The sequence below is a fragment of the Brachyhypopomus gauderio genome, unplaced genomic scaffold, assembly GCF_052324685.1.
Source record: "Brachyhypopomus gauderio isolate BG-103 unplaced genomic scaffold, BGAUD_0.2 sc250, whole genome shotgun sequence".
Lineage (NCBI taxonomy): Eukaryota > Metazoa > Chordata > Actinopteri > Gymnotiformes > Hypopomidae > Brachyhypopomus > Brachyhypopomus gauderio.
This window is the reverse complement of record NW_027507071.1, coordinates 129,975-157,401: the sequence shown is the minus strand read 5'-3', so window position 1 is coordinate 157,401 and position 27,427 is coordinate 129,975. Positions and strand designations below refer to the sequence as shown.

General features: G+C 47.8%; 4 protein-coding genes across 4 annotated transcripts; 1 reads left to right on the top strand and 3 right to left on the bottom strand.

The window, feature by feature from the left end:
* Window positions 1–39: 39 nt before the first annotated feature.
* On the top strand, window positions 40–10,069 carry LOC143504290 (phosphatidylinositol-binding clathrin assembly protein-like; the record flags this gene model as incomplete). Its single annotated transcript, XM_076995799.1, has 12 exons — window positions 40–197; window positions 450–544; window positions 3,087–3,167; window positions 3,699–3,806; window positions 4,408–4,536; window positions 4,638–4,668; window positions 4,759–4,858; window positions 5,100–5,123; window positions 6,389–6,448; window positions 7,700–7,804; window positions 8,364–8,466; window positions 9,253–10,069. Coding segments are annotated over 11 exons (984 nt in total), but the record flags the coding sequence as incomplete, so codon positions are not given.
* Window positions 10,070–10,783: 714 nt separating this feature from the next.
* On the bottom strand, window positions 10,784–15,847 carry ccdc83 (coiled-coil domain containing 83). The gene is made up of 11 exons (XM_076995798.1): window positions 15,738–15,847; window positions 15,326–15,422; window positions 15,139–15,223; window positions 14,832–15,000; window positions 14,061–14,225; window positions 13,751–13,842; window positions 13,611–13,679; window positions 13,393–13,514; window positions 12,489–12,583; window positions 11,597–11,862; window positions 10,784–11,060 (listed from the first exon to the last, which is right to left on the bottom strand). Exons 2-11 carry the CDS (start codon window positions 15,391–15,393, stop codon window positions 10,884–10,886), a joined length of 1,308 nt encoding a protein of 435 aa, XP_076851913.1. The 5' UTR covers window positions 15,394–15,422; window positions 15,738–15,847; the 3' UTR covers window positions 10,784–10,883.
* A 2,918-nt stretch (window positions 15,848–18,765) lies between these two features.
* Window positions 18,766–24,834, bottom strand: LOC143504288 (uncharacterized). The gene is made up of 4 exons (XM_076995796.1): window positions 24,382–24,834; window positions 23,210–23,821; window positions 22,947–23,086; window positions 18,766–22,779 (listed from the first exon to the last, which is right to left on the bottom strand). The coding sequence occupies exons 1-3, from the start codon at window positions 24,832–24,834 to the stop codon at window positions 23,060–23,062; spliced, it is 1,092 nt and encodes a 363-aa protein (XP_076851911.1). The 3' UTR covers window positions 18,766–22,779; window positions 22,947–23,059.
* Window positions 24,835–24,889: 55 nt separating this feature from the next.
* On the bottom strand, window positions 24,890–26,695 carry LOC143504287 (uncharacterized). Its single transcript, XM_076995795.1, has 3 exons — window positions 26,594–26,695; window positions 25,274–26,025; window positions 24,890–25,115 (listed from the first exon to the last, which is right to left on the bottom strand). The coding sequence occupies exons 1-3, from the start codon at window positions 26,693–26,695 to the stop codon at window positions 24,890–24,892; spliced, it is 1,080 nt and encodes a 359-aa protein (XP_076851910.1).
* Between the last annotated feature and the right edge of the window lie 732 nt (window positions 26,696–27,427).

Genomic DNA, 27,427 nt, shown 5'->3' with positions numbered 1-27,427 from the left:
GCGGCTCTGCGTTAATCTGTTTGTCCTGTGTAGTGTTCACACTTCTGTTTCTCCCTGCAGGAGCAGAGACTGAAGGAACTGTCCAAAAAGCCTTCTACATCTTCCACCACCGCTGCCTCCCCTGTCTCCACGGCATCTGGCAGCATCAGCACCGCCCCAGCCATTGACCTGTTCTCCACACCTAGCTCCATCAACAGGTGAGGGAGACCCAGGGCTGGTGGGCCCAAAGGACGTTGGGGACTCGTTACTCCAGTTCTGTGCAGCTCGGGGTGGGGTCAGGGCAGTGAGGACCGGACACATTTGCTTTTACATGTGTGTGTGTGTGTGAGATGCTTGAACTTTCTGAAGTTTAACGAGAGATATTTATTCTGTGTGTGTGTGTGTGTGTGTGTGTGTGTGTGTGTGTGTGTGTGTGTGTGTGTGTGTGTGTGTGTGTGTGTGTGTTCTAGTACTTCCAAGGTGCCCAGTGACCTGTTGGACCTCCAGCCGGTGTTCCAGCCGGCCCTGACGCTGCCCACAGCCCCTGGGAGCAGCTCCTGGGGAGGTGAGTGTTTGACCTGAACCTGGGGGCACGACCCACTTCACCAGAACAGTGCGTTATGAACTATAGATGGCAAAGGAACGCTGGCTAAGGTTCTTTATTAATATCGCTGTGTGGTAACATGGTATCGTGTAGCTGTGTCTCGCAGCTGTGTCTCGCATGGTGCAGGTGGGTTGATCTTTCTGGGCGTGCAGGATGTGAAGGGTTCACAGTGACTGCAAAGTTCTTTCATCAGACTGGAAAGAGGTGTGTGCTGTGTTCTCCAGTAGTATTTCCTGAACCATCACGCCTCCTTCTCAAAACACATGACCTACAGGACCCCTGGGACACCACCGCAGATCCTCAGCAACCGTTGCTCACGATGGTGAGAAGATAGTGAGAAGGTCCTATGGATTTGATCCTGTGCTCTAAGAGCTGTGGATGACGTCTGGGTTTGGATGGCCTGGCCGTGTGCAGGTTGGTTTGTTGGAGGCCTTAGTGGAGCTTTTGGGTGGTTAGCGGTGGTTCAGTGTGCTGTAGCCTCAGTCCTGCTGAGATGTCTTCATGCTCTGCTGGTGACCGTTCCCTCAACGCTCAGACTTCCTCGAACGGTTTTGTACCATATTGCCTTGGATACACACATTTTTGCTGTCTGGGCAACTCTGTTGTTGATTTTACATACAGGATCCCAGATTTGCTTTAGAAGCTGTGTTGATTTGAAGTCCTTAATCTTACTCGTATGTCTAAAGTCTTTTTATCTTTTAACCTTTAGATTTTAAGATTAGTGTATAGATAGTATGGAAAGTGTTTGTTTGTTTATTTTTGGTATGTCTTTGGTATTGCCATAGATGTTACACATTCTAGAGGCACGTGCTCTGCAGTTTGTAGTACTCTGACAAAAAAACAGACTAAACTCTTTGAGTACAGACTTGCTTGTCCTTGTTTCTGCGATTAAGAACTGTTCAGGGAAGGTAAGTGTGTCCCAGGGGCTTCATCAGTGCGTCTGGGCGGAGCCTAGTCTGGGCAGGGCCTAGTCTGGGCGGGGCCTAGTCTGGGCGGGGCCTCGTCTGCTCTCGCGCTGACGCTGCTCCTCTCGTCTCGTTTTGTTTCTTATGCCTGCGTGGATTTGTTCGCTTCTTGTGGGGGGGGGGTGTGACGACTCGTTTCCAAACCCCAACCCTTCCCCTCGCTCTCCTGAGTCCACTCAAGACTGTTGGCTCCTCTCCTGGGATGCCCACTTGTGAAATGTTTGCTGGTGAACAGCTTTTCTTTCATCTCGCTCAGCAATAAGTGATTTCTGTTAACTTCCTGCTTTTCTGTTTTTTGTTTATTTTAGCATTTCCGTTCAAGGCATGCCTGAGTGCTTTCAGCTCTTTAACTAAAGACACAAGTGCACCCTGATTCTGTTGCCGGGGCAGTGGAGAGTTGTGTGCGTGAGCCTGGAGAGGTGTGTGTGTGTGTGTGTGTGTGTGTGTGTGTGTGTGTGTGTGTGTGTGTGTGTGTGTGTGTGTGAGCCTGGCACGGGGGGTATGATTTCAGTGAGCTGATAGTTTAGACCTGAGGCGATGCTTATTGTTATCGGAAGAGTGCGGTAACATTTGGAGAACAGTACTGGACAGACGGCTTCCGTGCTACTGCAAGTGTGTGTGTGTGTGTGTGTGTGTGTGCGTGCGCGCCCACGGTTTCAGCTGTAACGTCCAGACATTTCTTTGGGCTGGGTTACGGGCAGTAGTGCCTGACTGAAGGCCAGGTCTCAGCTCGGCTGCCTTCCTCTGGGCTGGGGCCAGTTTTCCGTTCATGGGTGAAGCCTACATTGGGACTAATTGTCCTGTAATGATGACGTCCCACTGGAACCTGTCCCGCACAGCACAAGGCTGTGTTTAAGCTGTGAGGCTGGCCCATGTGTGCTGTGCTCAGGACGCTCGGAGAGCCGCCCAATATGTGCCTTCGGTTTCAGTGTAATGATCATTTGGTGTCCTTTACACCCATGTTTCATAGAATTTGGCACTTTTGTATTTGTATTTATTTCTTGGTTATGTCCCATTAGCTTTTTCATGAATGATGTGCCTCTGTTGTCATTCTCTCCTGCATATTTGTATATACATATTTATTTTATTTTATTCCCTAGATCATTCCAGTGCCTTTCTCCAGTCCCTTCCTTCTGTTACCAGCTCTCTCAAACCCTGCTATCACACAGAGGGCCGTCTCCCAGTACAGAGGGCCGTCTCCCAGTACAGAGGGCCGTCTCCCAGTACAGAGGCGGCCCTGTGGGGGTTCTGATGTGGTGTGCAGTCGGGTGCCCTCGGCTGGGTGTTCCTGAACTTCCTCTTTGTCGATACCTGTTCTTTTAATTCGTAACATTTATTATTTACTACAACCAAGAAATTTATTACAACACTTTTGCTTTTTAGAAGTTTGTGTTGTCTCCTCCAACCCCAGACTGCATCTCTGCACGCTGAGAGGCCAGCATGGTTTCCCCCTACTCCCCTTCCTGTCTGTGTGAGCACTAATGCAGCGTTTCTACCTCTCCTCCTCTCCTCCTCTCCGCTCCCTCTGGCTGTGGCAGACGCGTTCTGTTCCTCGGCCCCCTTCTCTAACACCCCGCTCTTCTGCTCCGAGCCCTCTGCGCTAGCGGGACTCTTCGCAGGTAGGTGCTGTCTTCCTGTCTCCTGCCCCTGCTGTCTTTCAGTCCTTCAAGCCCCTACTGTTTCTGCTCTTTGCCCCCCCCCTTATGTTCTCTTCCTTTTTCACTCCTTTCTTTCTGTCTATCCCTTCCTCTGCTCTTGTTTTTCCTTTTTTTTACTTTATTTTATATTTGAACTCTGTCTGCTTTTGGGCAGCTAGAAGAGAGAAACATGAGAATATCGTGTTGTGGTTGGGGTGAGGGTGTTTTAATGGACTCCAGCATTGGATTACCGCGTCGTTTGGGCTGGGCCGAGCTGAGCAGGGGAGTGTGGGCGGTGGTTGGTGAAAGCGGACGCTCTTGAAATGGCCCGCGGCTGCTCTGGCTTTAACACCTGGCCTTCTCAGGAAACGAGAGGCGTGGCAGAGAACCGATCCGTTGGGCTTGAGAGAAAGTGATGGCCCGCACAATGGCCGGGCTGGCGTGGCGGCAGCTCTGCCCTCCGGCCGTGAAGCCTAACCGGGTCACGAGGGCCTTCTCCTCTGTCCTCTGCAGGATTCTCGCCGGCATCCACCCCACTGCCTGCCGGTTCCTCCGGGCTCAACGTCGACTTCGACTCCGTCTTCGGCAATAAATCTGCCGGCGCCGGCCCGGACGCCGCTGGTAAGAGACGCCGCCTCTGTGTCCCTCACCGTCCCGGAGCCTTCTCATAAAGGACGGGAGGACTGGACCTGTGTTCCCATGTGTGATGGAGCGCAGCCTCTCTCTCTCTCTCTCTCTCTCTCTCTCTCTCTCTCTCTCTGACTCTTGCATGCTCTCTCTCTCTCTCTCTCTCTCTCTCTCTCTCTCTCTCTCTCACTGACACTTGTTTGTTGCGTGTTTATTCGTGCTAGTTTTGGTAGAATTCATGAAACTGGATATGCCATCTGTGATAGTAAAACCATAGTAGCAGTGTGTTTGAATACTCTACTGATGGTCTCCCTCTCTCTGCCTGTCTGTCTGCCACTGGGGGCCAAACTCTCTGGGCCTTGGCTTTGCATGGCATGCATGACCTGGGTGAGTTGACTCCTTAAGAGAAATACTTTTCACTCTGTTTTCCTGAGGCTTGCATTCAACGCACTCACATTAAATATGTCTTGTGTGGTCTGTTTGTTTGAATGTTTGTCTGTGTTGTTTTTGTTTTTTTTTTCCTCCACTTGTCTTTCTCCCCTCCCTCTGTCTCTCTCTCTCTCTCTTTTTGTCTTTGTCTGACTCTTTTTCTAAGATGATGGTTTAGGTGGCATCCTGAAACCAACAGTAGCCTCTCCTAACCAGTGCCTGCCACCCAGCTCCCAGCAGCCTGGCAAACTGGTGTCGGACGACCTGGAGTCTTCGCTGGCCAACCTCGTGGGCAGTACGTACCCGCCGGCACGCCACGCCTCTCGGGTTAAAGTTTAGACCCGCCGTTGTTCATGCAGCTCTGACTTTATTTCTTCCTGTTCCACTGTTCTGCAGATCTGGGCATTGGTAACGGCACAGCAAAAAAGTAAGCCTGTAAATTTTTCCCAGCATGCATCTTTAACCCTGCCCGCCGCCCCAGGCACACGCTAACGCGCGCCGTGTTTTCCGTCCCCAGCGACATCCACTGGAGTCAGCCCGGCGAGAAGAAGCTGACCGGGGGGAACAACTGGCAGCCCAAGAGCGCTCCCACCACCACGTGGAACCCCGCCACCATGGTGAGAGCAGCGCTGGTCCTCAAACGTCTCCCCGCACGTCTCCCCGCCCGTCCAAACTAAGAGCGACCGCCTTTAGGCACGGCCCCCTGAAATGCAGCGTGGCCGTGGCCCGCGCGCTCCATAGGGGTGTGCGACGGAAGCGCCGTCATTGTATGAGCAGCACAGTAAATGTGATTTTGTGCGTGGTTTGTGTTTTGTGTGTCCTCTAACTCTTGTGTAATTGTCTTCTTGGGGGTTGAAGAGTGGCATGCTTTTCCCACAATACGTAAGTCAAATGGTTTCGAACTGTCCTCTGAAACGCATGAGTGTGTTATTAACCTCACCATTTCCTACGGTGGGTGCACCGCCCCTGTGAGCGCGGGCGTGTGCCGTGACCGTATCCGCGCGCGACCCCGCGTCTCCCGCCCGCACTCACACTGCAGCCTCTGTGCTGTGAGCAGCTGATGTGAGTGAGGGCCGTAGCAGCATGAGTGTGTCCTGTGTTCCCGTCTCTCAGCCTCTCCCTCCTTCTCCTCCATCACTCTCGTGTGACTAGCTGATTTGACCGAGAGGTTGAGTTATGGCTGTGTTTCCAGTGACGTATTTTTCCTTGAATACACGATGCTTTAGATTTATTTGGCATTAGCAGTAGCAGTTAGTGCAAAGGCCGAACAAGAGCAGGGTCTGTCTTTCTGCTGTTAAACTGAGACACACAATGTTTGTGTTTAGTTATATATAAAATTGGGCCATTTTAAGCTACTGCGCACAGAAATGAACTTGAACTAGCCAGGGTTACATAAAGTATATTTTTATCAGCTTGAAAGTATAGAAGGATTATAAAAGCTTTAAGCAGCCGAGGCCCAAACAGAACGTTTACTTCTTCTCTGCCTTTTGGTTTGAACCGCATCCTCTCTCTGAAATGAGCGGCCTTAACAAAGGGCAGGCAGAGAAGGCCCTTTCACACGTTTGAATGGAGACAAAAGCAGTCTTGTGATGAGCTCAGCCCCTTGGCGAATCTCACCGTCCCCTCCAGAAGAACTCCTCTTTTCAATCAAGCTTTGCACCTGCTACTAGCTCCACCGCCATTGAGGGCACGTTCGCTCCGACACGTGCGTGTGCATACACTCCTCTACACGCTCTCTCTGCACACACGCTCTCTCTCGGACATGCAGACTTTGTTCTCTCTCTGTGTGTGTTGCTGTTCAGATGCCCTGCACACTTGCAGTGACTGTAATGATTGTGTGCTCTAAGAACTGTTAAATGTCTCTCGGATGTAAGTTAAGCCCAGACGGAGCCTGAGCCAGGAATACTTTTTGAAGAATGAACCACAATCTGTTTATCCTCTTGTCCACCTGCACAAAGTTTTCTTTATGCGACTGTGTGCGTGTGTGTGTAGGTGGGCAGTGAGAAGGTTGTTGTGGTCTCTGGTCTGCTCTATTTGAGCAGAAAGCCCGATCCTGGAGGTGTTTGTCTGAATGGTGCTTTGTCAGGATTCTGAGTGGTACGTTCTGTACCGCTGCCCTTTCTAACTCCGCCCACTTCTCCTCCCAGGCACCGTCCGTCATGGCCTTCCCTGCCACGACGCCCACAGGCATGATGGGATATGCAGTGGTGAGTAGCAGGGATAGAAGTGGTCCTCAGGCCTGCTGAGGCAGCTCTCTCTCACTCCCTTACACTGAATCCATACATGCAGATACCACTGGGGTGGGTGGGGGTGTAGTGGGAATGGGGGGGGGGGGGGGGGGGGTTGGGGGGGGAGAGCTACTGGGGTGGGTGGGGGTGTAGTGGGAATAGGGGGGGGGAGCTACTGGGGTGGGTGGGGGTGTAGTGGGAATGGGGGGGGGGGGAGCTACTGGGGTGGGTGGGGGTGTAGTGGGAATAGGGGGGGGGAGCTACTGGGGTGGGTGGGGGTGTAGTGGGAATAGGGGGGGGCAACTGGGGTGGGTGGGGGTGTAGTGGGAATAGGGGGGGGGCTACTGGGGTGGGTGGGGGTGTAGTGGGAATGGGGGGGGGAGCTACTGGGGTGGGTGGGGGTGTAGTGGGAATGGGGGGGGAGCTACTGGGGTGGGTGGGGGTGTAGTGGGAATAGGGGCGAGAGCTACTGGGGTGGGTGGGGGTGTAGTGGGAATAGGGGCGAGAGCTACTGGGGTGGCCACGTGTCAGGAGGACTGAAGCACCTCTGCCCAGTGACTCTAACATTGGTCATCAACGTTTAATCTCCACAAACTACAGGCTGCGGGGAATGAGCAAAGGGATCAAAATGCTGGCAAAGTGCTGTGTGTTTGTGTGGCTGAACATTTCTGAACTAATGGTTAGCATTTGCACCATAGTTTATACTTTTGGAAAGCTGCTGTTAACTAATGCTTCCTGTGTTCTAGCTAAGACAGCCAGAGCATTTCAGTTATGCACCAAAACGAAGATGGAGATCAGTGTGGAGTGCTGGTTCATAGCAGCTGATTTTGAGAATGGTCATGTTGTGTATAATTGACAGGAGTGTTTTCAGGGACTTCCATTTGCCCTCTGCCTGCACTGCTTCAGCTAGCAGCTAAACAGTAACGCTGCGAAAAGAGAGCGAACAGAACACTTCACTTCCCTCTCGTGTTACTTATTACATTAGGACCATAAAGGACGGCGACCCCGCAGGGCGTGTACGGGTGTTACGCAACACGGTGACGTGCTGTGCCAAAACGGCAGCAGTTGAATCACTTCCATGTTTCTACAGCTGTTTGTTTAGACTGTTTTGTGTGTGTGTGTGTGTGTGTGTGTGTGTGTGTGTGTGTGTGTGTGTGTGTGTGTGTGTGTGTGTGTGTGTGTGTGTGTGTGTGTGTGTGTGTGTGTGTGTGTGTGTGTGTGTGTGCCCAGCAGCCACAGATGACCCCCGTGGCTGTGATGACACAGCCCACCATGATGTACACACAGCCCGTCATGCGGCCGGCTAATCCGTTTGGCCCCGTCTCGGGAGCGCAGGTACGACCCCGATACTCCACGCAATCACATGAACCATCGGCGCTCAGCTGTGCCCGAGAACTCTGGGAGAAATGCCGTCCCCCGAACGTCTGAATTCTACAACCTTACCGGCTGTGTTCAGAAACAGCTTGAATGAATCTTGCGTATTCATGCTCCCATTACAGAACATTTCTGATCATGGCTAGCATGAAGGCATCGAAACAGATATGCATTCCATTATGATTAATAAATCATACAGAACGCTCTGTTTGGAATACATATCCTGGTCCAAACCATGCTGTGTCATTTCTGCAGTGTGTCAGTGCAACCAGTCTATATTGTTACTGAGTGAGAGAGTGGGTGTTGTCTGGCTGGGCTTTGGCCAGTAGCATGTGCTGTTATTAGACAAGTCTTTTGTAGTCAGACCTATCCCTGATCTTCAGACTGAGCTGGAACTTCCTTCACTAACCGTTCTGGCGCTGTGATTGGGTGGTGTGTGTGTGTGTTTGTGTGTGTGTGTGTGTGTGTGTGTGTGTGGGGGGGTGAAATGCTTGATGCTGTTTCGTTCTCTCTGAACTAGCCTTCGACTGCCTCTAGTCCCTCAAGCCAGAGTCCCCTCAGGCCCACAGGACAGGACCCCTTTGCACAGCTCTCTCTCAAGGACTTCCTTTAGGGACTCTTAGGTACTCTGTGTGTGTGTGTGTGTGTGTGTGTGTGTGTGTGTGTGTGTGTGTGTGTGTGTGTGTGTGTGCTTGCGTGTGTATGTGTACTTGCGTGTGCTTGCGCGCACATGCATACTGCATGTTCTAAGCACTAACCGAGTCTGCTTGTGTTACCTGTCATCTCTCCTTTACCCTGCTGTCCATTTCTAATCTCTTTTCCTTAGTATGACATCACTGTATTGCATTTCATGGCTTGAGAGTGTGAACATTTTGTCTTCCTCCAGTGTGTCAGAAGAGGTGTCTCTTTGTGAGAAGACATCCCTTCATAATTGGTGTCCTGTTATTGCACCTTGATGTTAGTTTTACTCACTGTATACATTTACATCAAAGTAAACACTTTCATCTCTTGACTGGTAGATGTCCAAGAGCACTGAATACAGCGATTCCAAACTCTGTCCCCCTCTCTGATCTGACCGCCTCCGATCTACACCCTTCCCATGACCACTGATGAGTCCTTTCAGTCTGACACATCCATCGGCCGCTTCAGGTCGTGGACTGCCAGTCAAATTCAGATTGAGCGCTTGCATCCCCGAGTCCCGCCCAACCAGCAGCGGGAGGCCACGCCCATGCAGCGTCCTGCCGACAACCCCGTCCATCCTGTGTCCATCAACGCGCTTTCCGTGATGTGCGAGATGTGGAACGTTTTTGTGGACAGCCGCCGTGTTTGTGGTGGTGTTTGAACGGGCGTGGGTGGAGGAGAGTAACGGGCATGGGTGGAGGCGAGTAACGGGCGTGGTTCTGTTGCAGATGCAGTTCATGTGAAGCCGCAGCAAGCGTCCGCTCCCCGAGGACGAAGTCACACGCCGGCCGATCTCAAACCTTTAACGTGTCCCCAGTTCCGTTTGACTCCAGGCCAGGAGAACTGGTCCCAGCACCGACTCGAACAGGAACCGGGGTGGGGTGGGGGGGCGGGTGGGTTTGTACACGGAGGCTGTCTGGCGAGTGTTTTGTAATTTGTCTAACAGTAACCAGGCTGCAGTGGTTCCTCCTGTCCAGGACCGATCCAGGCAGATTGGGCTCTGTAAACTCACATGTGGGGCTCATTTGGGGAATGGGAAGAGGGTCTATGGAGATGACGACACTGCTTCAGGTTCTGACTGGGGGGGGGGAGAAACCAGGTCGCGAAGTGGAAGGACTTTATCTGATTAGCAATCATCCATTATCTAATTAAACCATCACCATGTAGAAATACTGACTTCACTTTCTACTTTGATTTGTTTTTTTTTGGACATTCCTTGTGCATTGTTTGTATTTATTTATGATTTACCCACTGCGGATATGAATTCTGATGTTTATCAAGCTCTTCCCTTGTGGGAGGTATGTAGGATTATGCTTTCATGGTTGGGATTGCAGAAGTGGATTTTGATAGTGAACGAGTCGAGATATATATAATTAAAAAATCATGAAAATGGCTGTAAAATGAATTGAAAGAGCACTACATCATCTCTGCCTCCTGTTTCTTGTCTAGTGCAATTCTTTGTAGTTTGGAAACCCGTCCACTTGATTCATAAGAGGGACTACAGGATGGGAGGGGGAACACGGTTAATCCACAGTCAATTCTGGGCCGGGGGGGGGGGGGGGGGGGTGTTTTTTTTTTTTTTTTCCTTTGTTTTTTGTTTTGTTTTTTTTTTTTGGCAAGGGAACATTTGTCAAACTTGTCACTACATCTGTGATTCTGCAGCACTGCATGGGGGAGGAGTGGTGATGCTTAATGCTTGGCATGCCATTATTTTACATTGACAAATAAACAGCTGCCTTTCCAACCTGAATGTAAAAAGCCGCCTTCACACACGGGTCATCTTTCCCTACACAGGCACAAGGCAGCAGCCATTACTGAGCACGGGCAGAGGTGTGTGTGCAAGTGTCACACAGATGGCCATGACCAGGGTCCTTGGTGTGGTTGTAAATTAGCAGTAGGTGTAGTAGAACCGGAGCAAGAGAAGCACTGTTGATCGGCGCTTTGTGTAAATAAAACCGGACCCCGACCAGTAATTGCGTATGTGAAGGATGGTCCCAGTGTGAAGGTGGTTCTGGCCCCCCATTTAGCATATTTGCTGCATTGTCCCTGCAGATTCTATTTTGTTTATATATAATAAAATGTATGTGAGCAGAATTTGGTTGATTTTCAAATAAAGGCACAGCTTCCACAAACATGAGTGTTTTGTGACTCTTTTTTTTTTCTAGGATTCTTTACAGTCTTTTGCAGCTGTGTAATTTTTAAGGCTCACAGGCTAAAGCTCACTTCTCTTAGAAATAAGCAGTCTTGGCCTGCGGTTTATTTAAGAAGTTGTACATAAAAAATACTAAATAAAAAGTACCAGACAAACTGGAGAGCCAATAGTTTGTATTTGAAGCGCAGGCTCTTGTGGCGCATGTGCTCAGGGGAACGTACTGTGGATGATCCTCGTGGTGAGGGCCCAATCCTGCACCTCCAAAACGTCGAGGTGCGTCGATTCGCCGCAACTCTCCGGGTCGGAGGGCATAGGGTGCAGAGTCATGGCCTGACCAATCACGGTCAACAGCTTCTGGTCCAACTGGCCCAGGTGTAGCAGTTCCTACACACACACACACACACACACACACACACACAAAGAAGCTCAATTTGCAGGCTTGCCTTCTGGCCAGAGACACAAGGAGAGGGCCTGTTCTGGGTGACGCCAGACCCATCTGTACTGCAGCCTTTGCCAGGGAGGAGGAAGTGAGTTTCACAGTTCTCTCAGCTGCACTCGGCTCCAGACGCCCATCAGACACGCAGACCACCTTAATTACAGCCCGGCTCTACAGCCGCATTTACATACATAGACAAGTGATTTCAACCAGTGATTCCATTTTTCTACCTTCTGCTATAGACTATGTGTAGATTTAGTCTCGGTATGACTCTTGGCTGTTAAGAAACAGGAGCTCTGTGTTTTGAAATGGTTATAAAGGTCTCAAATTATAGTTCTCAGAACCTTGATGTAATGAAAGTGCAATTTACAGAGTGATGTCTTGAGAGAGGGACGTGTGTGATGAGACCATCAATTTTCTCACCCCGAGTTCTTCTAGAAAGCCCTGTTTTAAAGGATCGCATTCATAAACGCTAGCGTCTCACCCTGTGGTCACTCCGGCTGCTGCAGGGAAGCACGGCAAGGTCATAGGGAGGGGCGGAGGTCCCGTGGGCGGTGGTCCCGTGGGCGGCGGTCCCGTGGGCGGCGGTCCCGTGGGCGGCGGTCCCGTGGGCGGCGGTCCCGTGGGCGGCGGTCCCGTGGGCGGCGGCCCCGCGGCCGGGCTCCGTCTCATCTCCCTCCAGCAGCCTGGCCCACTGCTGCTCTTCCCCCACTGGCTCCACCGGCGCCGGCCAGGGTCTGCTCCCTAGCTCTGGTAAGAAACACACGGGCCGCTCGTGGCTGAGGGTTGGGGAAAGATTAGCAACTGATGGCAAGAGTGGCCTTTAACAACGTCCTGGTGGGTGAGCGACTGAGTTCTCCCCAATCCCAAGATCGGAGTCATTTGTGTTTCTTGCCTTCGCAGCCTATAGTTCAAAACATTACGCTAAATTAGCCAGTGAACAGACATTTCTTCAGGAGTAGCTCTGTTCAACCTGTCCCATCTCAGATGTTTCTATTGTGTTCTGTGTCTGTATATTGAATCTGTATATTGCATTTTTGTATGTGTAATTAATAAGATAAAATAACTGGAAGCCTGAATAAAACAGAATACTGTGGTAGTGTATGATTGTGGGTTCAAGTATAAAACTACATCTATCTGGCACTGGTCTGTGAGTGAGAGCAGCAAGATGGCTTTACAACTTCTACACACGCATGTCCACTAGTAATAAGTATGTTTTAAACTTACTAGTGTCTGATATACACTTTTGTACAATCTTAGGGGAAGGACTTTTATGCTGAAGTTTAAGACCTCGCCTAACTTCAACTCTTGGAGCGCCCTCTTGTGGTCCTAGAATTGCATTTCTGGCCAGAAATAGGTGAGGTCAGAGGGATCACCTGCTGTCTCTGAAAGTATGTGTTCCTGCATCGGCTGCTCAATATTGCCCAAGTTCATCTGCTGCAAGCCTGCAGCCTGTGTGAGGAACACGTTTCTGCAACAGAAAGGGAAAAGCGTTATGTAAACTGGAGGCTACATGTGCTGCACTCTTTATAATTCTTTTAATCCGCATCCAATTAAACCCATCAAGGTCCTTGTGAGCTGGGTCAGGTGTGCCGGAGGTGGGAGAGTGTAATGTAAGTGTGTTGTGCCCCAGGTATGTACAGTCCCTGACATAAGTTCTGTCGCTTATCCATGTTGTGGAAATTTCCAATTCCAATGAATCATTGTCGAACCGCATGGATGTGGTCCTTCAAGCTCATGGAAGTCACACAAAATATTAAATGTGGGTCTAATAGCACCACAACGTCATTCACCAGTGTTATGAAGCATATATTTGTATATGAAGTGAATTAATTGTTTGATTTTCACCTTACTTTCTGTGGGCGACAAAACTTCTGTCTTGCCAAAATCTGACCTTTCCGTGTTCATTAAATGATCAATATTTCTGCAGTGAAGCAAATTTATTTTCGTAAATTAAATCTCATTTGGGAGGGTTTCAGCTTTCATATGAGTCATTTCTAAAACCAATCGATGATTTTAAAGTCCGGTTATAAGCTTTTGTTTCCACAACATGGATAAGCGACAGAACTTATGTCAGGGACTGTACGGCCGACAGCGAAGATGCCCAGCTCTGCTTCCGTAGATCTACAGCCCTGCCTAGCTCCCCTCTAACACTGATCTAATACTCACAATCTGGTCTTCCACGCCATTAGAACTAGGTTTAGAGCTCAGTGTGTTAAAACAATCTCCAGGAGTCCAGTGCCCCTGGCCCACATGCATGAGACAAATGGTCAGTAATGCCTTGAGAACTGCAAATCGCTGAGACGCTGATCAACCAGTTGCTCTATGTGCTTCAAGTTCTTCTCCTCCAAGTTCCTCACAGATTCCTCCAGTATGTGGACTTCTTTACTGTACATGGCAACCTGCCATGGAACATTCAAACCACATACATAACTTGAGTAACGTACACATCTGCTACGCCATGGGAAATGCAGGTATTCTGAACTGGGAGCCTGTACCTCTCTCTTAAGCAAGTCGTTCTCCATTATCTTGTGGCGACTGCCTTTGTCAAGCCGTTTAATCACCCTCTGAGAGAAGAGCATGACAATGCATAGGCCCTGCTTCACTTACAGGTATACGTCTGGTCATGTGTTTGCACCTCTGGAGCCAGCTGCTGCACTTCGTCTATCAGCTGAGATTTCTTCTTGTCGATTTCATTGATGGCTGATTCATGAGAACACCGAATATGTTCTGTGGGGAATTGTGTAAATCAAGAGTAAGTTGAGCTTATTTTATTATTAAATTGTACCTGGTATATTATGATGTATGGGATTCAGTACATTTGAGAGTGCTGTGATTCTAAATAATCTTGGTGAGATTTTGTTGTGGTGTGGTGGAGAAGTGGGTTTATACCTTCTCCAAAAGAAGTATGCTAGATCTAATTGTATAAGGTTTGTAATGTGGCATACCTGACATCTCCTGGAAGTCTTTCTGCAGAGCAGTGAGTTGTGACTGCAGAACCTGGATATGTGTGTGATGTTCCACACACTCAGTGGACTTGTACTCCAGCAACACCTTCTGCTGAAGCTGTAGCCGTAGCTCCGTCTCCAGGCCTGTGAGCGTCCTGAGCAATTCTTTCGCACATGTATAAAAGATGATCAATCTGAAGCTCTCTCACATACACATCAATATGAAGAAACACAGAGGCCTCTCTGATTTTCTAACACACACACACACACACTCCTGCTGTGTGTGCAGCTGAACCTCTGCCTGTCATGTTCACGTACATTCACATATCTTGTGTGCTCCTTACGTTGCGTATTCTGCATGTGTGTGTGTGTGTGTGTGTGTGTGTGTGTGTGTGTGTGTGTGTGTGTGTGTGTGTGTACTGATCTTATGGTTAGCACAGCAGCATAATTAATACTTTTGGAAGTGTTTGTGTTAGTTAAAGACCACTGACCCTGCAGATAGCACTTGGTATTCTTGTTCTTTACATCCTTGTATGTTTATATCTATATAGATTTATATACACCGGTATGTGTTTATTTGCACTTCTAGGTATCGTTTTTTTAAATATCGGGGTTTTTTTTATTCTGACCTATCTACAGTTCTAGGATGCATTCTGTGAACAGATGGCAAGGCACTTTGTAAGTCTCTCTGGATAAGAGCGTCTGCTAAATGCCCAAAAAAAATTAAGAGTAAAAATCAATGTAAAAAAGTAAAATGTCTGCTGCCCGTACCTCCTAGCTCTTCCTCGTGGCGATGGCGGAGCTCCAGGTGGTTCTGCAGAGCTTGCTCCACAGTTTCTTTGCTGACCCTCTCGCTCTGCTCCAGCGTCCTCTCCTGCTCTCGCGCCTGCCTACGCAGCGCACGCACGTGAGCCAGCTGCTCCTCGCGCAGCTGAGCCCTCTGGGGGAGAGCGCTCACATCAACACTGGGAGACGAGCGTTCATGACACAACCTTGGACGGCGTTAGTGGACGGGAGTAAACACGTCGTCCAAATAGTACAACTGTTCGCTCGTTTGAATATTTGCCAGTGATATTACCAGTTCAATGAGTTGCTTGTTCTTGGCTTCCAGAAGACTTGTTTCATTATTGAATTCTTGAATCTCTTTTTTCTTAACCTGGATTCTGAATGAGACATAGCAAAAAATGACCATACATGCCAAACTAAGTTTTGAAACCGTAAACAAAAACGTAATCCTGTTTAAAGTCAGTCTTGATTTAACTTACTGGAATTGGATGGACGCCTCAGACAGAGAGGTTTTATCATCATTCTTCTGCCCTTTATCCAACGCCATGTTTGTCTTCTAACTAAAGATATACGTGTCTACAATACAGAAGAAGAGCTAATACTAAAGACATACAGATGAAGAGCTAATGTTAAATACATACGTTTATACAGTACAGATGAAGAGCTAATGCTGCCAATGTGTAGTTTGCACGGACGTAACAAACCCCCCCCCCCCCCCCCCCCGCGCACCCCAGTTCTCAAGCCAATTGTGTGTGTGTGTGTGTGTGTGTGTGTGTGTGTGTGTGTGTGTGTGTGTGTGTCCCTCCAATGAAATCAAAATTTCGTCCATGGTTTGTACAATTTAGCAACACGTAGTACGTAAATTATGCAGTCACCTAAACGTGTTTTTACCTTAACGTGACCATCATCTTAACTGTTAACCTTAACTCGATCCTTGCGTTAAAATCTCACCAGTTCTCTTTCCTCCACGTTGCTAAATAGTTGTTTATAGTTGTCACTCGTAAGTGAACTCGCTTGCTGTCAAGGAAACCACTTTGTATTTATCTCCACAGACGTCTATAGGGGGCGCTGTTGCCGAACAAGTCGAGAGTCCCGCTAATAGGCCCATGATAACTACAAATAGTTTAGCCAGTTAAATCTCGAGCGCTTTCTGAAATCGCCTACATACTAGTGTGCTGTCCACTCCACCTTTAATAATGCTACAGATACGACAGTTCGCTTGTAGCCTACACAAAACATTTCGATTGATCATAATTATTAAGTTTTAATATTAGTTATTGTCGAATAAACGTTTTTTGTATTATCATCAGAAACTTGTTGACAGAAACAGAAAATCAACATAAAATGAAAACTCTTTCTAATTGATGTACTAATTAATTGTTACTAATTGATGGTCGTTTTCATAGTACTATGAGTATAAAATATGTGATTAAGTACAATACGTATTTGTAATATTTTATGATGCTCCTTTTAAATGTAATATATTTTTTCTTGAATTCTTCACGTGTTCACGTGTAGCAGTGACTCACTGCGGTAGAGTATAGAACGGGCAAATGTAAAACAAGACCTTCAAAGAGAAGGTGACAAAACGTATTGATATTTATACCACATATGTCGAAGATATAACTACAGAAAGATAAATAAGTATCCTCCTGTAAGAAAACCTATTTTTCCTCGGGACCAAAGTAATTTAACACTTCAAAACTACCTGGCAATGTCCCCTAGCGGAGGTAGAGGGGTCATTCCAGGATTTTGGTACATTTCAGGGGTGGTAACTTCTGAAAATTTGATCTTCAATTTGATCATTTTAAATCATATATTTATAATCTACAGGTTATAAACTATCAAAAAGTTTGATTCGTCAATCTCAGATATGCAAGAAGTTTTTTCTTTATTAGATTGGTGTGCAGTAAATTGGTATGCAGTAACAGGGTTGTGACTAACAGGGTTGCAAATTTAGGCTAAGTTGTGGTCTACCCCAGGAACAGATGCTCATTGTAAAATTTAGCTATGTATACAAGATCAAGGACAAATATGGTTATATAAGTATATAAAGTAAATTTTGACTCTACTCAATATTAGTCTTACAATATGAGGAACAGGGTTGCATTCACTGAGTGACACACACAACTTGGACAAACATATTTGGAAAAAAACCTTGACAATTGTTAGAGCACTTACCATTTTTCTTGCCATGTGGGCAGGAAATGTCCTTGTGATGCAAATTCCTTTGTGCTAGTACACAAATATTTTTAACCCTCTCTCTGCCAGATAAAATTCCTTATGGTAACAGGGTTGCGCGCATGTTGTGGGACACAACTTAATAGTGTAAAAACTGTGACATGCAATACAATGTAGACCAAATAAGTTGTTTTCATAAGTAAAGGAGATGCATTTCAACAATATACAAGAGGAAGTAATTTATTTAGAGCTTATTTTAATTGTTAAATTTGGCAAAGGAGTTGGTCACCCAATGTGTGGGACAAGAGAAAATGGCCATTTTTTGAGGTGGTTCAAAGGTATTCGGTCTTTTGAATAATATCTAAGGCGCTTATTTTTCCACCAAATTTTACAGTTTGTCTTATAACAAGTACAATGTTTTAAAAAAAATAGTCATTTAGATATTTTGGATATGTACATTTGAAATTTAAGTGGTGGGACAGGAAATGTACCAAAATCCTGGAATGACCCAGAGATAAATGAATAAGCTAACATTTCTGAGGGATGCTGAAGGCAGTATTCAAATCTGAGCCTGGGTGAAAGACGTGCCGCTCATTTTATTCTGTCTCTGAAGTTTGAATTACTTTAAAAATGTGCTAATTTCGAAATGAAGCTATAATTTACTTTGAAATATATTTTTCTTTGGGCCACTATCTTGACATGCCTGATTTTATTACATTCTGAGATAATATTGAGAGAAAAGGGGCAAAATTGTCTAAATGGTGTAACCATAAAAATGCAGCACCAAGAATACAAGTTGTTGAAAAAATGTGTAATGACATTCTAAACAGCCTCTGAAATACACTGGCATAATCTTAAACAAGTATTTTTTAGGCCATGCGGTGGACTGGCGACCTGCCCATGGTGTACCCTGCCTTCGCCCGGAGATCTTGGGATTGGCTCCAGCCCCCCCGTGACCCCGACTAGCGGGATTAAGCGGTTCAGATAATGGATGGATGGATGGAAGTATTTTTTAATATCAAATAATAATAGAGAAACATGGCAGTTCTGAATATTTCCATTAACATGGGGAATCATGTCTGCCAAGTCAAACGTCTGGTATGTCTACTCATGTAACCACCCTTTTTAGAGCCATTTTGAACATTTTGAGCCAGAAGATCACGTAACAGAATGTGATGTCAAACAGAAGGACCTCTGAAGACCCTGACTGCCACAAGTCAAGATTTGACTTGTAAATGTTTTGACTGTAAAATTTGACAAAATAAAGCAGATTCAGGTCATGGTCAGGTATGATTAGAATACACACCAAATGGTATGACCTCAGTAAAATGTTAATAAATATAAATCATCATAAAATATTCAAGTTAACATGAAAAATAGTTTGAAATATTCTAAACCAAGGTCAAATGTTTACATAGTCTTCCACAATTATGCACGCAAAATTTGGATTCAATTTTAAATGTCCTGTGGAGTAACCGGGTTACACCATTGCACCCTTTCCTTTATGAGACAAATTTTATCAATTTCTGGACAATATTTCTACTTTTGTAGTTTTTTGTATTATTATATTGTATTCTGTATTATTATTAATAATAAGATTATTAAAAGTATTGTTATTATTAAAATTACATGCAGCTTGAAATGTAGTCTAAAAAGAATGATAAAATCTCAAAATGAAATCTGTTTTTAATTTCACATTTCTAAGTGCACATAAACAAGAAGTATGTAGGTGGAAACATGTGTATGCATCTCCTCTTCTAATAGATGCCACTTACAAGTAAAGAAAAAGTGGCTCACACAGCGCATGTTAATGCGAATCCTGCTGCAAGGACAAATTATCTTGTTAAAATAAGGCAAAGATACACTACATATACCCTCACATACACATGCTAGTGTTTCATGAGAAAGTAAAATCAGTGATGTAGGTCTCCTGAAAGGGTAGTTTTATTGAGAGGTTTGATGTCAAAATGGAAGATAAATTAAGGCCCTGGACATTAGACTTATTTCAGTCATCTTCTGTACTTTAGCTATCAAAGAGAAAGAGACAGGGAAAGATCACAAACATCCAGTCACAGATCTGCCCAGGGAAACACAGGTACAAATGGGGGAAGAGTGGAAGCAGTATCAGAGGCAGTACAGAGAGAAGAGTGTAGTGGCATATTACACACGGTAGTGGCATATTACACTCAGTAGTGGCATATTACACACGGTAGTGGCATATTCCGCTCGGTAGTGGCATATTACACTCAGTAGTGGCATATTGCACTTGGTAGTGGCATTTTACGCTCGGTAGTGGCAAATCGGACTCAGCAGCGGCATATTAACAGTGGCATATTCCTATTAACAGCGGCATATTCCTATTAACAGTAGCATATTACACTCGGTAGTGGCATATTCTGCTTGGTAGTGGCATATTCCACTCAGTAGTGGCATATTCCGCTTGGTAGTGGCATTTTACGCTCGGTAGTGGCAAATCGGACTCAGCAGCGGCATATTAACAGTGGCATATTCCTATTAACAGCGGCATATTCCTATTAACAGTAGCATATTACACTCGGTAGTGGCATATTCTGCTTGGTAGTGGCATTTTACGCTCGGTAGTGGCATATCGGACTCAGCAGCGGCATATTAGCAGTGGCATATTCCTATTAACAGCGGCATATTAACAGTAGCATATTACACTCGGTAGTGGCATATTACACTCGGTAGTGGCATATTCCGCTCGGTAGTGGCATATTCCGCTCAGTAGTGGCATATTACGCTCGGTAGTGGCATATCAGACTCAGCAGCGGCATATTAGCAGTGGCATATTCCTATTAACAGCGGCATATTCCTATTAACAGCAGCATATTCCTATTAACAGTAGCATATTACACTCGGTAGTGGCATATTCCGCTCAGTAGTGGCATATTACGCTCGGTAGTGGCATATCGGACTCAGCAGCGGCATATTAGCAGTGGCATATTCCTATGAACAGCGGCATATTCCTATTAACAGTGGCATATTACTCTCGATAGTGGCATATTACGTTCGGTAGTGGCATATTACACACGGTAGTGGCATATTGCGCTTGGTAGTGGCATATTCCACTCGGTAGTGGCATATTACGCTCGGTAGTGGCATATCGGACTCAGCAGCGGCATATTAGCAGTGGCATATTCCTATTAACAGCGGCATATTCTTATTAACAGTAGCATATTACGCTCGGTAGTGGCATATTACACTCGGTAGTGGCATATTCCGCTCAGTAGTGGCATATTTAGCTCGATAGTGGCATATTACGCTCGGTAGTTGCATATTACACACGGTAGTGGCATATTCCGCTCGGTAGTGGCATATCGGACTCAGCAGCTGCATATTAGCAGTGGCATATTCCTATTAACAGTGGCATATTCCTATTAACAGAGGCACATTCCTATTAACAGTGGCATATTCCTATTAACAGCGGCATATTCCTAATAACAGTAGCATATTACACTCGGTAGTGGCATATTCCGCTCGGTAGTGGCATATCGGACTCAGCAGCGGCATATTAGCAGTGGCATATTAGCAGTGGCATATTCCTATTAACAGCGGCATATTAACAGTAGCATATTACACTCTGTAGTGGCATATTCCGCTCGGTAGTGGCATATTCCGCTCGGTAGTGGCATATTCTGCTCGGTAGTGGCATATCTTACTCAGCAGCGGCATATTAGCAGTGGCATATTCCTATTAACCGCGGCATATTCCTATTAACAGTAGCATATTACGCTCGGTAGTGGCATATTCTGCTCGGTAGTGGCATATTCTGCTCGGTAGTGGCATGTTCCGCTCGGTAATGGCATATTGGACTCAGCAGCGGCATATTAGCAGTGGCATATTCCTATTAACAGCGGCATATTCCTATTAACAGTGGCATATTATGCTCGGTAGTGGCATATTACGCTTGGTAGTGGCATATTACACACGGTAGTGGCATATTGCGCTTTGTAGTGGCATATTCCACTCGGTAGTGGCATATTTCGCTCGATAGTGGCATATTACGCTCGGTAGTGGCATATTACACACGGTAGTGGCATATTCCGCTCGGTAGTGGCATATTCCGCTCGGTAGTGGCATATTACGCTCGGTAGTGGCATATTTCGCTCGATAGTGGCATATTACGCTCGGTAGTGGCATATTACACACGGTAGTGGCATATTCCGCTCGGTAGTGGCATATTACACACGGTAGTGGCATATTCCGCTCGGTAGTGGCATATTCCACTCGGTAGTGGCATATTACACTCGGTAGTGGCATATCGGACTCAGCAGCGGCATATTAGCAGTGGCATATTCCTATGAACAGCGACATATTCCTATTAACAGTGGCATATTACGCTCGATAGTGGCATATTACGCTCGGTAGTGGCATATTACACACGGTAGTGGCATATTGCGCTTGGTAGTGGCATATTACGCTCGATAGTGGCATATTACGCTCGGTAGTGGCATATTACACACGGTAGTGGCATATTGCGCTTGGTAGTGGCATATTCCACTCGGTAGTGGCATATTACGCTCGGTAGTGGCATATTTCGCTCGATAGTGGCATATTACGCTCGGTAGTGGCATATTACACACGGTAGTGGCATATTCCGCTCGGTAGTGGCATATTCCACTCGGTAGTGGCATATTACGCTCGGTAGTGGCATATTATGCTCGGTAGTGGCATATCGGACTCAGCAGCGGCATATTAGCAGTGGCATATTCCTATGAACAGCGGCATATTCCTATTAACAGTGGCATATTACGCTCGATAGTGGCATATTACGCTCAGTAGTGGCATATTACACACGGTAGTGGCATATTGCGCTTGGTAGTGGCATATTCCACTCGGTAGTGGCATATTACGCTCGGTAGTGGCATATCGGACTCAGCAGCGGCATATTAGCAGTGGCATATTCCTATTAACAGCGGCATATTCACTATTAACAGCGGCATATTCCTATAAACAGTGGCATATTCCTATTAACAGTAGCGTATTACGCTTGGTAGTGGCATATTACGCTTGGTAGTGGCATATTACGCTCGGTAGTGGCATATCGGACTCAGCAGCGGCATATTAGCAGTGGCATATTCCTATTAACAGCGGCATATTGCTATTAACAGCAGCATATTCGTATTAACAGCGGCATATTCCTATTAACAGTGGCATATCTGACTTAACTGTGGCATATTAGCAGTGGCATATTCCACTCGGTAGTGGCATATTACACTCGGGTATATTGCACTTAGCTGTACGTTTTCTAAAGGTATACTGCTACCTCAGGTAACATTAGCTTAGCCTTTTAGCCTAATGTTTTTTTCTTTTGGAAACTTTATAAAGTGGGAAAGTCCACTAAAAGTCGAGTATATTCCTCTTAGACAGTGGCATATCCCACGAAAAAGTGGCATATACCGCAGGACACCAGAAAGTGCCAGTGGCACTTGAAACGCCATTTCCTTTTATGCCAGTGGCATAAAAACGTCACATGCCAGTCCACAAAATGCTGCTACCCCTTCTCAGAACTGCAAGGGCTGGGCTGGCTCTGGCTCGGCCGCACTGTCTTTCCCTGGCCGATGAGGAAGGTCATCTTAGGCCTGTTCGGTGCTTCCGGTATGGCCGTGGGCCGCACGGGTTGAGATGCAGAGGAAGAGAGAGACGATCCAGGGCCCGTCTTCGGGATGCTGCTGCTGTTGCTGCTGCCAGGCTTTGAGCCACCTTGGTCCTCCTTCATGGGAGAGTTATTCTGCAAAGTGAACAGCGGTCAGTTATGGGAAATCTGAATATAAGGAACAGAAAGTAAGAGTTTAACAGTGTAAACAAACAAAACACAGCCCTCTCAATTATACTAGTGAACAATAACAACCAGTTCCCAGTCAGATTTCCTGGCATGGTGCAGTGGTGCGGTGATACCTTTGCCATGTGAGGAGGAAGCTGTGGACCGATGACGGAGGTGGAGGTGAACTGAGGCCCGTTCACCTTGGCCGTGCTGACCGGGCGAGGGGAGCAATGACCGGGACCATGGGTCACAGAGTTACATAAGATCTGTTGACCTAAAAATGATGGATTGGGGGGGGGGGGGAGATAAAAGTGTATAAAATGCCTTTCATACCACTGCTCATTACTAGTTTGTAATGGATAATTGAAACTTGGAAAGAAAGTTGACCCTTATGCACCTGAGTGACGTTAAGTTGGTAATAGTCCTCAGTAGTAGGTCGCTTGGCGCTGGGTGAAGACTCATCTGGGTCGCAGCTGAGGCGGCGCACACACTTCCGCTCCTCACGCGCTCGTCTGCCTTCTCTAGAGCCTGGCGCACCAGACAGAGGTGCCGTCGCATCTTCCCTGCAGTCATCGCCGTTGGGCACAAAGGCGTCCGCGGTTGCCACGGGCCTCTCTCCGTTGGTCTTGGGCGTGAGGCAGCTTGAGCTGTGGAAGAGGGGACCATCCATCCCACCTTTCCCGTCGGATGCCTTGGCACCAGGGTAAGACTTCCCTGTGCCATTATCCAAGGCTCCGCCTTCCTGGTCGGACTCGTCGGATGACTCTTGGCCATACGGAACCAGGAAAGCTGCTCTATTGTGAGCGGCGGCACCACCGTTCACCTGCACAGGCCAACTGAGGTCTGAGGTAGACTGTGGTGCGCTGGAGGAAGAGGACGAGGGCAGCGGGCGCAGGTGGGATGCGGCAGCCGAAGAACTGCAGGTGCTGGGCCGGCTCTTCGGGACGCTGCCGCTGTTGCTGCTGCCAGGCTTTGAGCCACCTTGGTCCTCCTTCATGGGAGAGTTATTCTGCAAAGTGAACAGCGGTCAGTTATGGGAAATCTGAATATCAGGAACAGAAAGTAAGAGTTTAACAGTGTAAACACACAAAACACAGCCCTCTCAATTATACTAGTGAACAATAACAACCAGTTCCCAGTCAGATGTCCTGGCATGGTGCAGTGGTGCGGTGATACCTTTGCCATGTGAGGAGGAAGCTGTGGACCGATGAAGGAGGTGGAGGTGAACTGAGGCCCGTTCACCTTGGCCGTGCTGACCGGGCGAGGGGAGCAATGACCGGGACCACGGGTCACAGAGTTACAGTCTCAGTTTAAGATCTGTTGACCTAAAAATGATGGATTGGGGGGGGGGGAATAAAAGTGTATAAAATGCCTTTCTAAATATTCTAAATATAATGGTTTAAACATTAGATTGAAATGACTGGATGTAGAACAGTAAGTACGCCTGTTGGTTCAACACTGATCGTATGTCACTTAGAGATACTGATGCATCGTTCATCTCATACCACTGCTCATTACTAGTTTGTAATGGATAATAGAAACTTGGAAAGAAAGTTGACCCTTATGCACCTGAGTGACGTTAAGTTGGTAATAGTCCTCAGTAGTAGGTGGCTTGGCGCTGGGTGAAGACCCGTCTGGGTCGCAGCTGAGGCGGCGCACACACTTCCGCTCCTCACGCGCTCGTCTGCCTTCTCTAGAGCCTGGCGCACCAGACAGAGACGCCACCGCATCTTCCCTGCAGTCATCGCCGTTGGGCACAAAGGCGTCTGCGGTTGCCACGGGCCTCTCTAAAGCCACGTGCCCGTCGCCCCCCTGTGAGCAGAGGTCGTGGTTGGCCTCTGGGGGCGCCGTGGTGCCTTTCGTCACATGGGTGTCGTGGCAGTAGATGGGCTCCTCAGCCGAGGCCATCTGGGTGCGAGGCGTGGTGTCGGTTGGCTTAGCTGGCGTCTCGGGGGCTGAATGGGGCCTGTGCGGAGGCGGGGACAGCAGGGGAGCGACATCCTGAGTAAGAGGCTCGGACATCGCTTTTGTCCGTCCAGAGGAAGGCGAAGGAGGGAGCGTGGCATCAGAGCACGATCTACTGAGTCTGGTAATAGTCCTCAGTAGTAGGTCGCTTGGCGCTGGGTGAAGACTCGTCTGGGTCGGAGCTGAGGCGGCGCTTACGTTTGTCTAAGCTGTGGCCAGAGCGACACTCCATACGAGGCTCCTCCTCCAAGTTGTGCCTCCTCCTCTTCTTTTTCATCTTTTTGTGTCGGAAGGAGCTGCTGTCCCCATTCCTGTCTGATGGGTCCCTCTCAGAACTCCTGCAGATTGAAAATGATTTGCTTAAGGAAACTGTAGTACACTTTCTGGCTTATGGTTGCTAGATTTTCTACAACAGTAACAGTTCTGTTTGCTGACCCCTCCTGGTCACACACAGTATAGCAATGGCCGTTCTCATGCAACATAAATAGCTCCTTACCTCCGCTTGTCCTTCTTCTTCTTCTTGGATTTCTTATGTTTTTTGACAGGCCGCTCTTCACATGGATCCTCCCTGTCCGACAGGCTACGCTTTTGTGCCTGGGGCCGCGGGGCAGGGCTGGCGGGGCGTGGTGCTTTAGCCCGCTTGTGTCCCGAGTCTTTCTTCCCAACATAGTACTCAAATGAGCGAGGGAAGTCACCTTGACCATTCTCCACATCCCGGTCTCGTTCGTCCTTGCTGCTGTGATGGCGCCGGTGGTGGTAGTGGTCTCGGCGGTGGTGGGTGTGCCCGTCCCGGTGGCGATCTCCCTCTCGCTCTCCAGGGATCCTCTCTCGACTGGCCGAGCGATCCTTATCAGTATGGTGGTCTCTGTTGGAACGATGGCGATGGCGATGGCGATGGCGGTGCCCGTAGCGCTCCCGACTCCGGTTTTCCCGCTCGCGATAATGTCCCTGCCTGGATCTGCCTCGCTCCTTCAGGGTGGAGGAAAGGTGTGGCTGCCCAGAGTCTTTATCACACTTCCGCTCCTTATGCGCTCGTCTGCCTTCACTAGAGCCTGGCGCATCAGACAGAGATGCTGCTCTATTGTGAGCGGCGGCGCCACTGTTCACCTGCACAGGCCGTCTGAGGTCAGAGGTCGGGGATGCGGCAGCCGAAGAACTGCAGGGGCTGGGCTGGCTCTTCGGGACGCTGCCGCTGTTGCTGCTGCCAGGCTTTGAGCCACCTTGGTCCTCCTTCATGGGAGAGTTATTCTGCAAAGTGAACAGCGGTCAGTTATGGGAAATCTGAATATCAGGAACAGAAAGTAAGAGTTTAACAGTGTAAACAAACAAAACACAGCCCTCTCAATTATACTAGTGAACAATAACAACCAGTTCCCAGTCAGATTTCCTGGCATGGTGCAGTGGTGTGGTGATACCTTTGCCATGTGAGGAGGAAGCTGTGGACCGATGAAGGAGGTGGAGGTGAACTGAGGCCCGTTCACCTTGGCCGTGCTGACCGGGCGAGGGGAGCAATGACCGGGACCACGGGTCACAGAGTTACAGTCAATAAAAGTGTATAAAATACCTTTCTAAATATTCCACTATTCAAAAATCTGGAGCTGGTTTAAACATTAGGTTGAACTTACCGGATGTAGAACAGTAAATACGCTTGTTGGTTCAGCACTGATTGTATGTCGCTTACAGTTACTGATGCGTCGTTCATCTTATACCACTGCCCATTACCAGACTGAAATAAAAACATTATTCCATCCATTAGCTAGAGCAGAAACTCAGTGCAAAAACGCAGAGAATGCTGAAACCGCGCAGCACATCAAACCTTCACATAGCAGTAGTAGTGTCCGGCGTGGCAGCTAATCCCGGAGTGGACCAGCACAGCGTACAGGCCGTAGAGCTGTGGCTCTCCGTGGGACTGCGACATGAACGGACGCATGTCCAGATACTCTGGATACCTCACGTCCTGCACAGGGGGACAGAGAACAGTTGTGCAACGGCATAGATCACGTGAAACGACTAAGGAAAGTGTACAACAGTGCGGCAGAATTAAGTACGGTGGTCAAACCTTTGCAATTTTGCTTCCGTTGAAGTCGAAGCGCTTTAAAACAATGGTGAGCACATTCGAGCTACGGTGGACGGTAAATCTTTTTCAGGCATGAACCATTTTCTTACATCTACAAACACAACCAAATTCACAATGAGGACAGAAAAGATAATAGGCAACACAGACCACAGTAAATTCACCACTAGTGGTCCCATGACAACAAATAGAGCTTGGTTTATATCCAGAGATAAACCGGTGTGCCTCAGACTTATCCAAGATAGTCTTGCCGTGTGTTAAGGGACAGAAGTAAAGAGCACCTTTATCCCAGTCATCGTCGTTGGGCACAAAGGCGTCCGCGGTTGCCACGGGCCTCTCTCCGTTGGTCTTGGGCGTGAGGCAGCTTGAGCTGTGGAAGAGGAGACCATCCATCCCACCTTTCCCGTCGGATGCCTTGGCACCAGGGTAAGACTTCCCTGTGCCATTATCCAAGGCTCCGCCTTCCTGGTCGGACTCGTCGGATGACTCTTGGCCATACGGAACCAGGAAAGCTGCTCTATTGTGAGCGGCGGCGCCACCGTTCACCTGCACAGGCCAACTGAGGTCTGAGGTAGA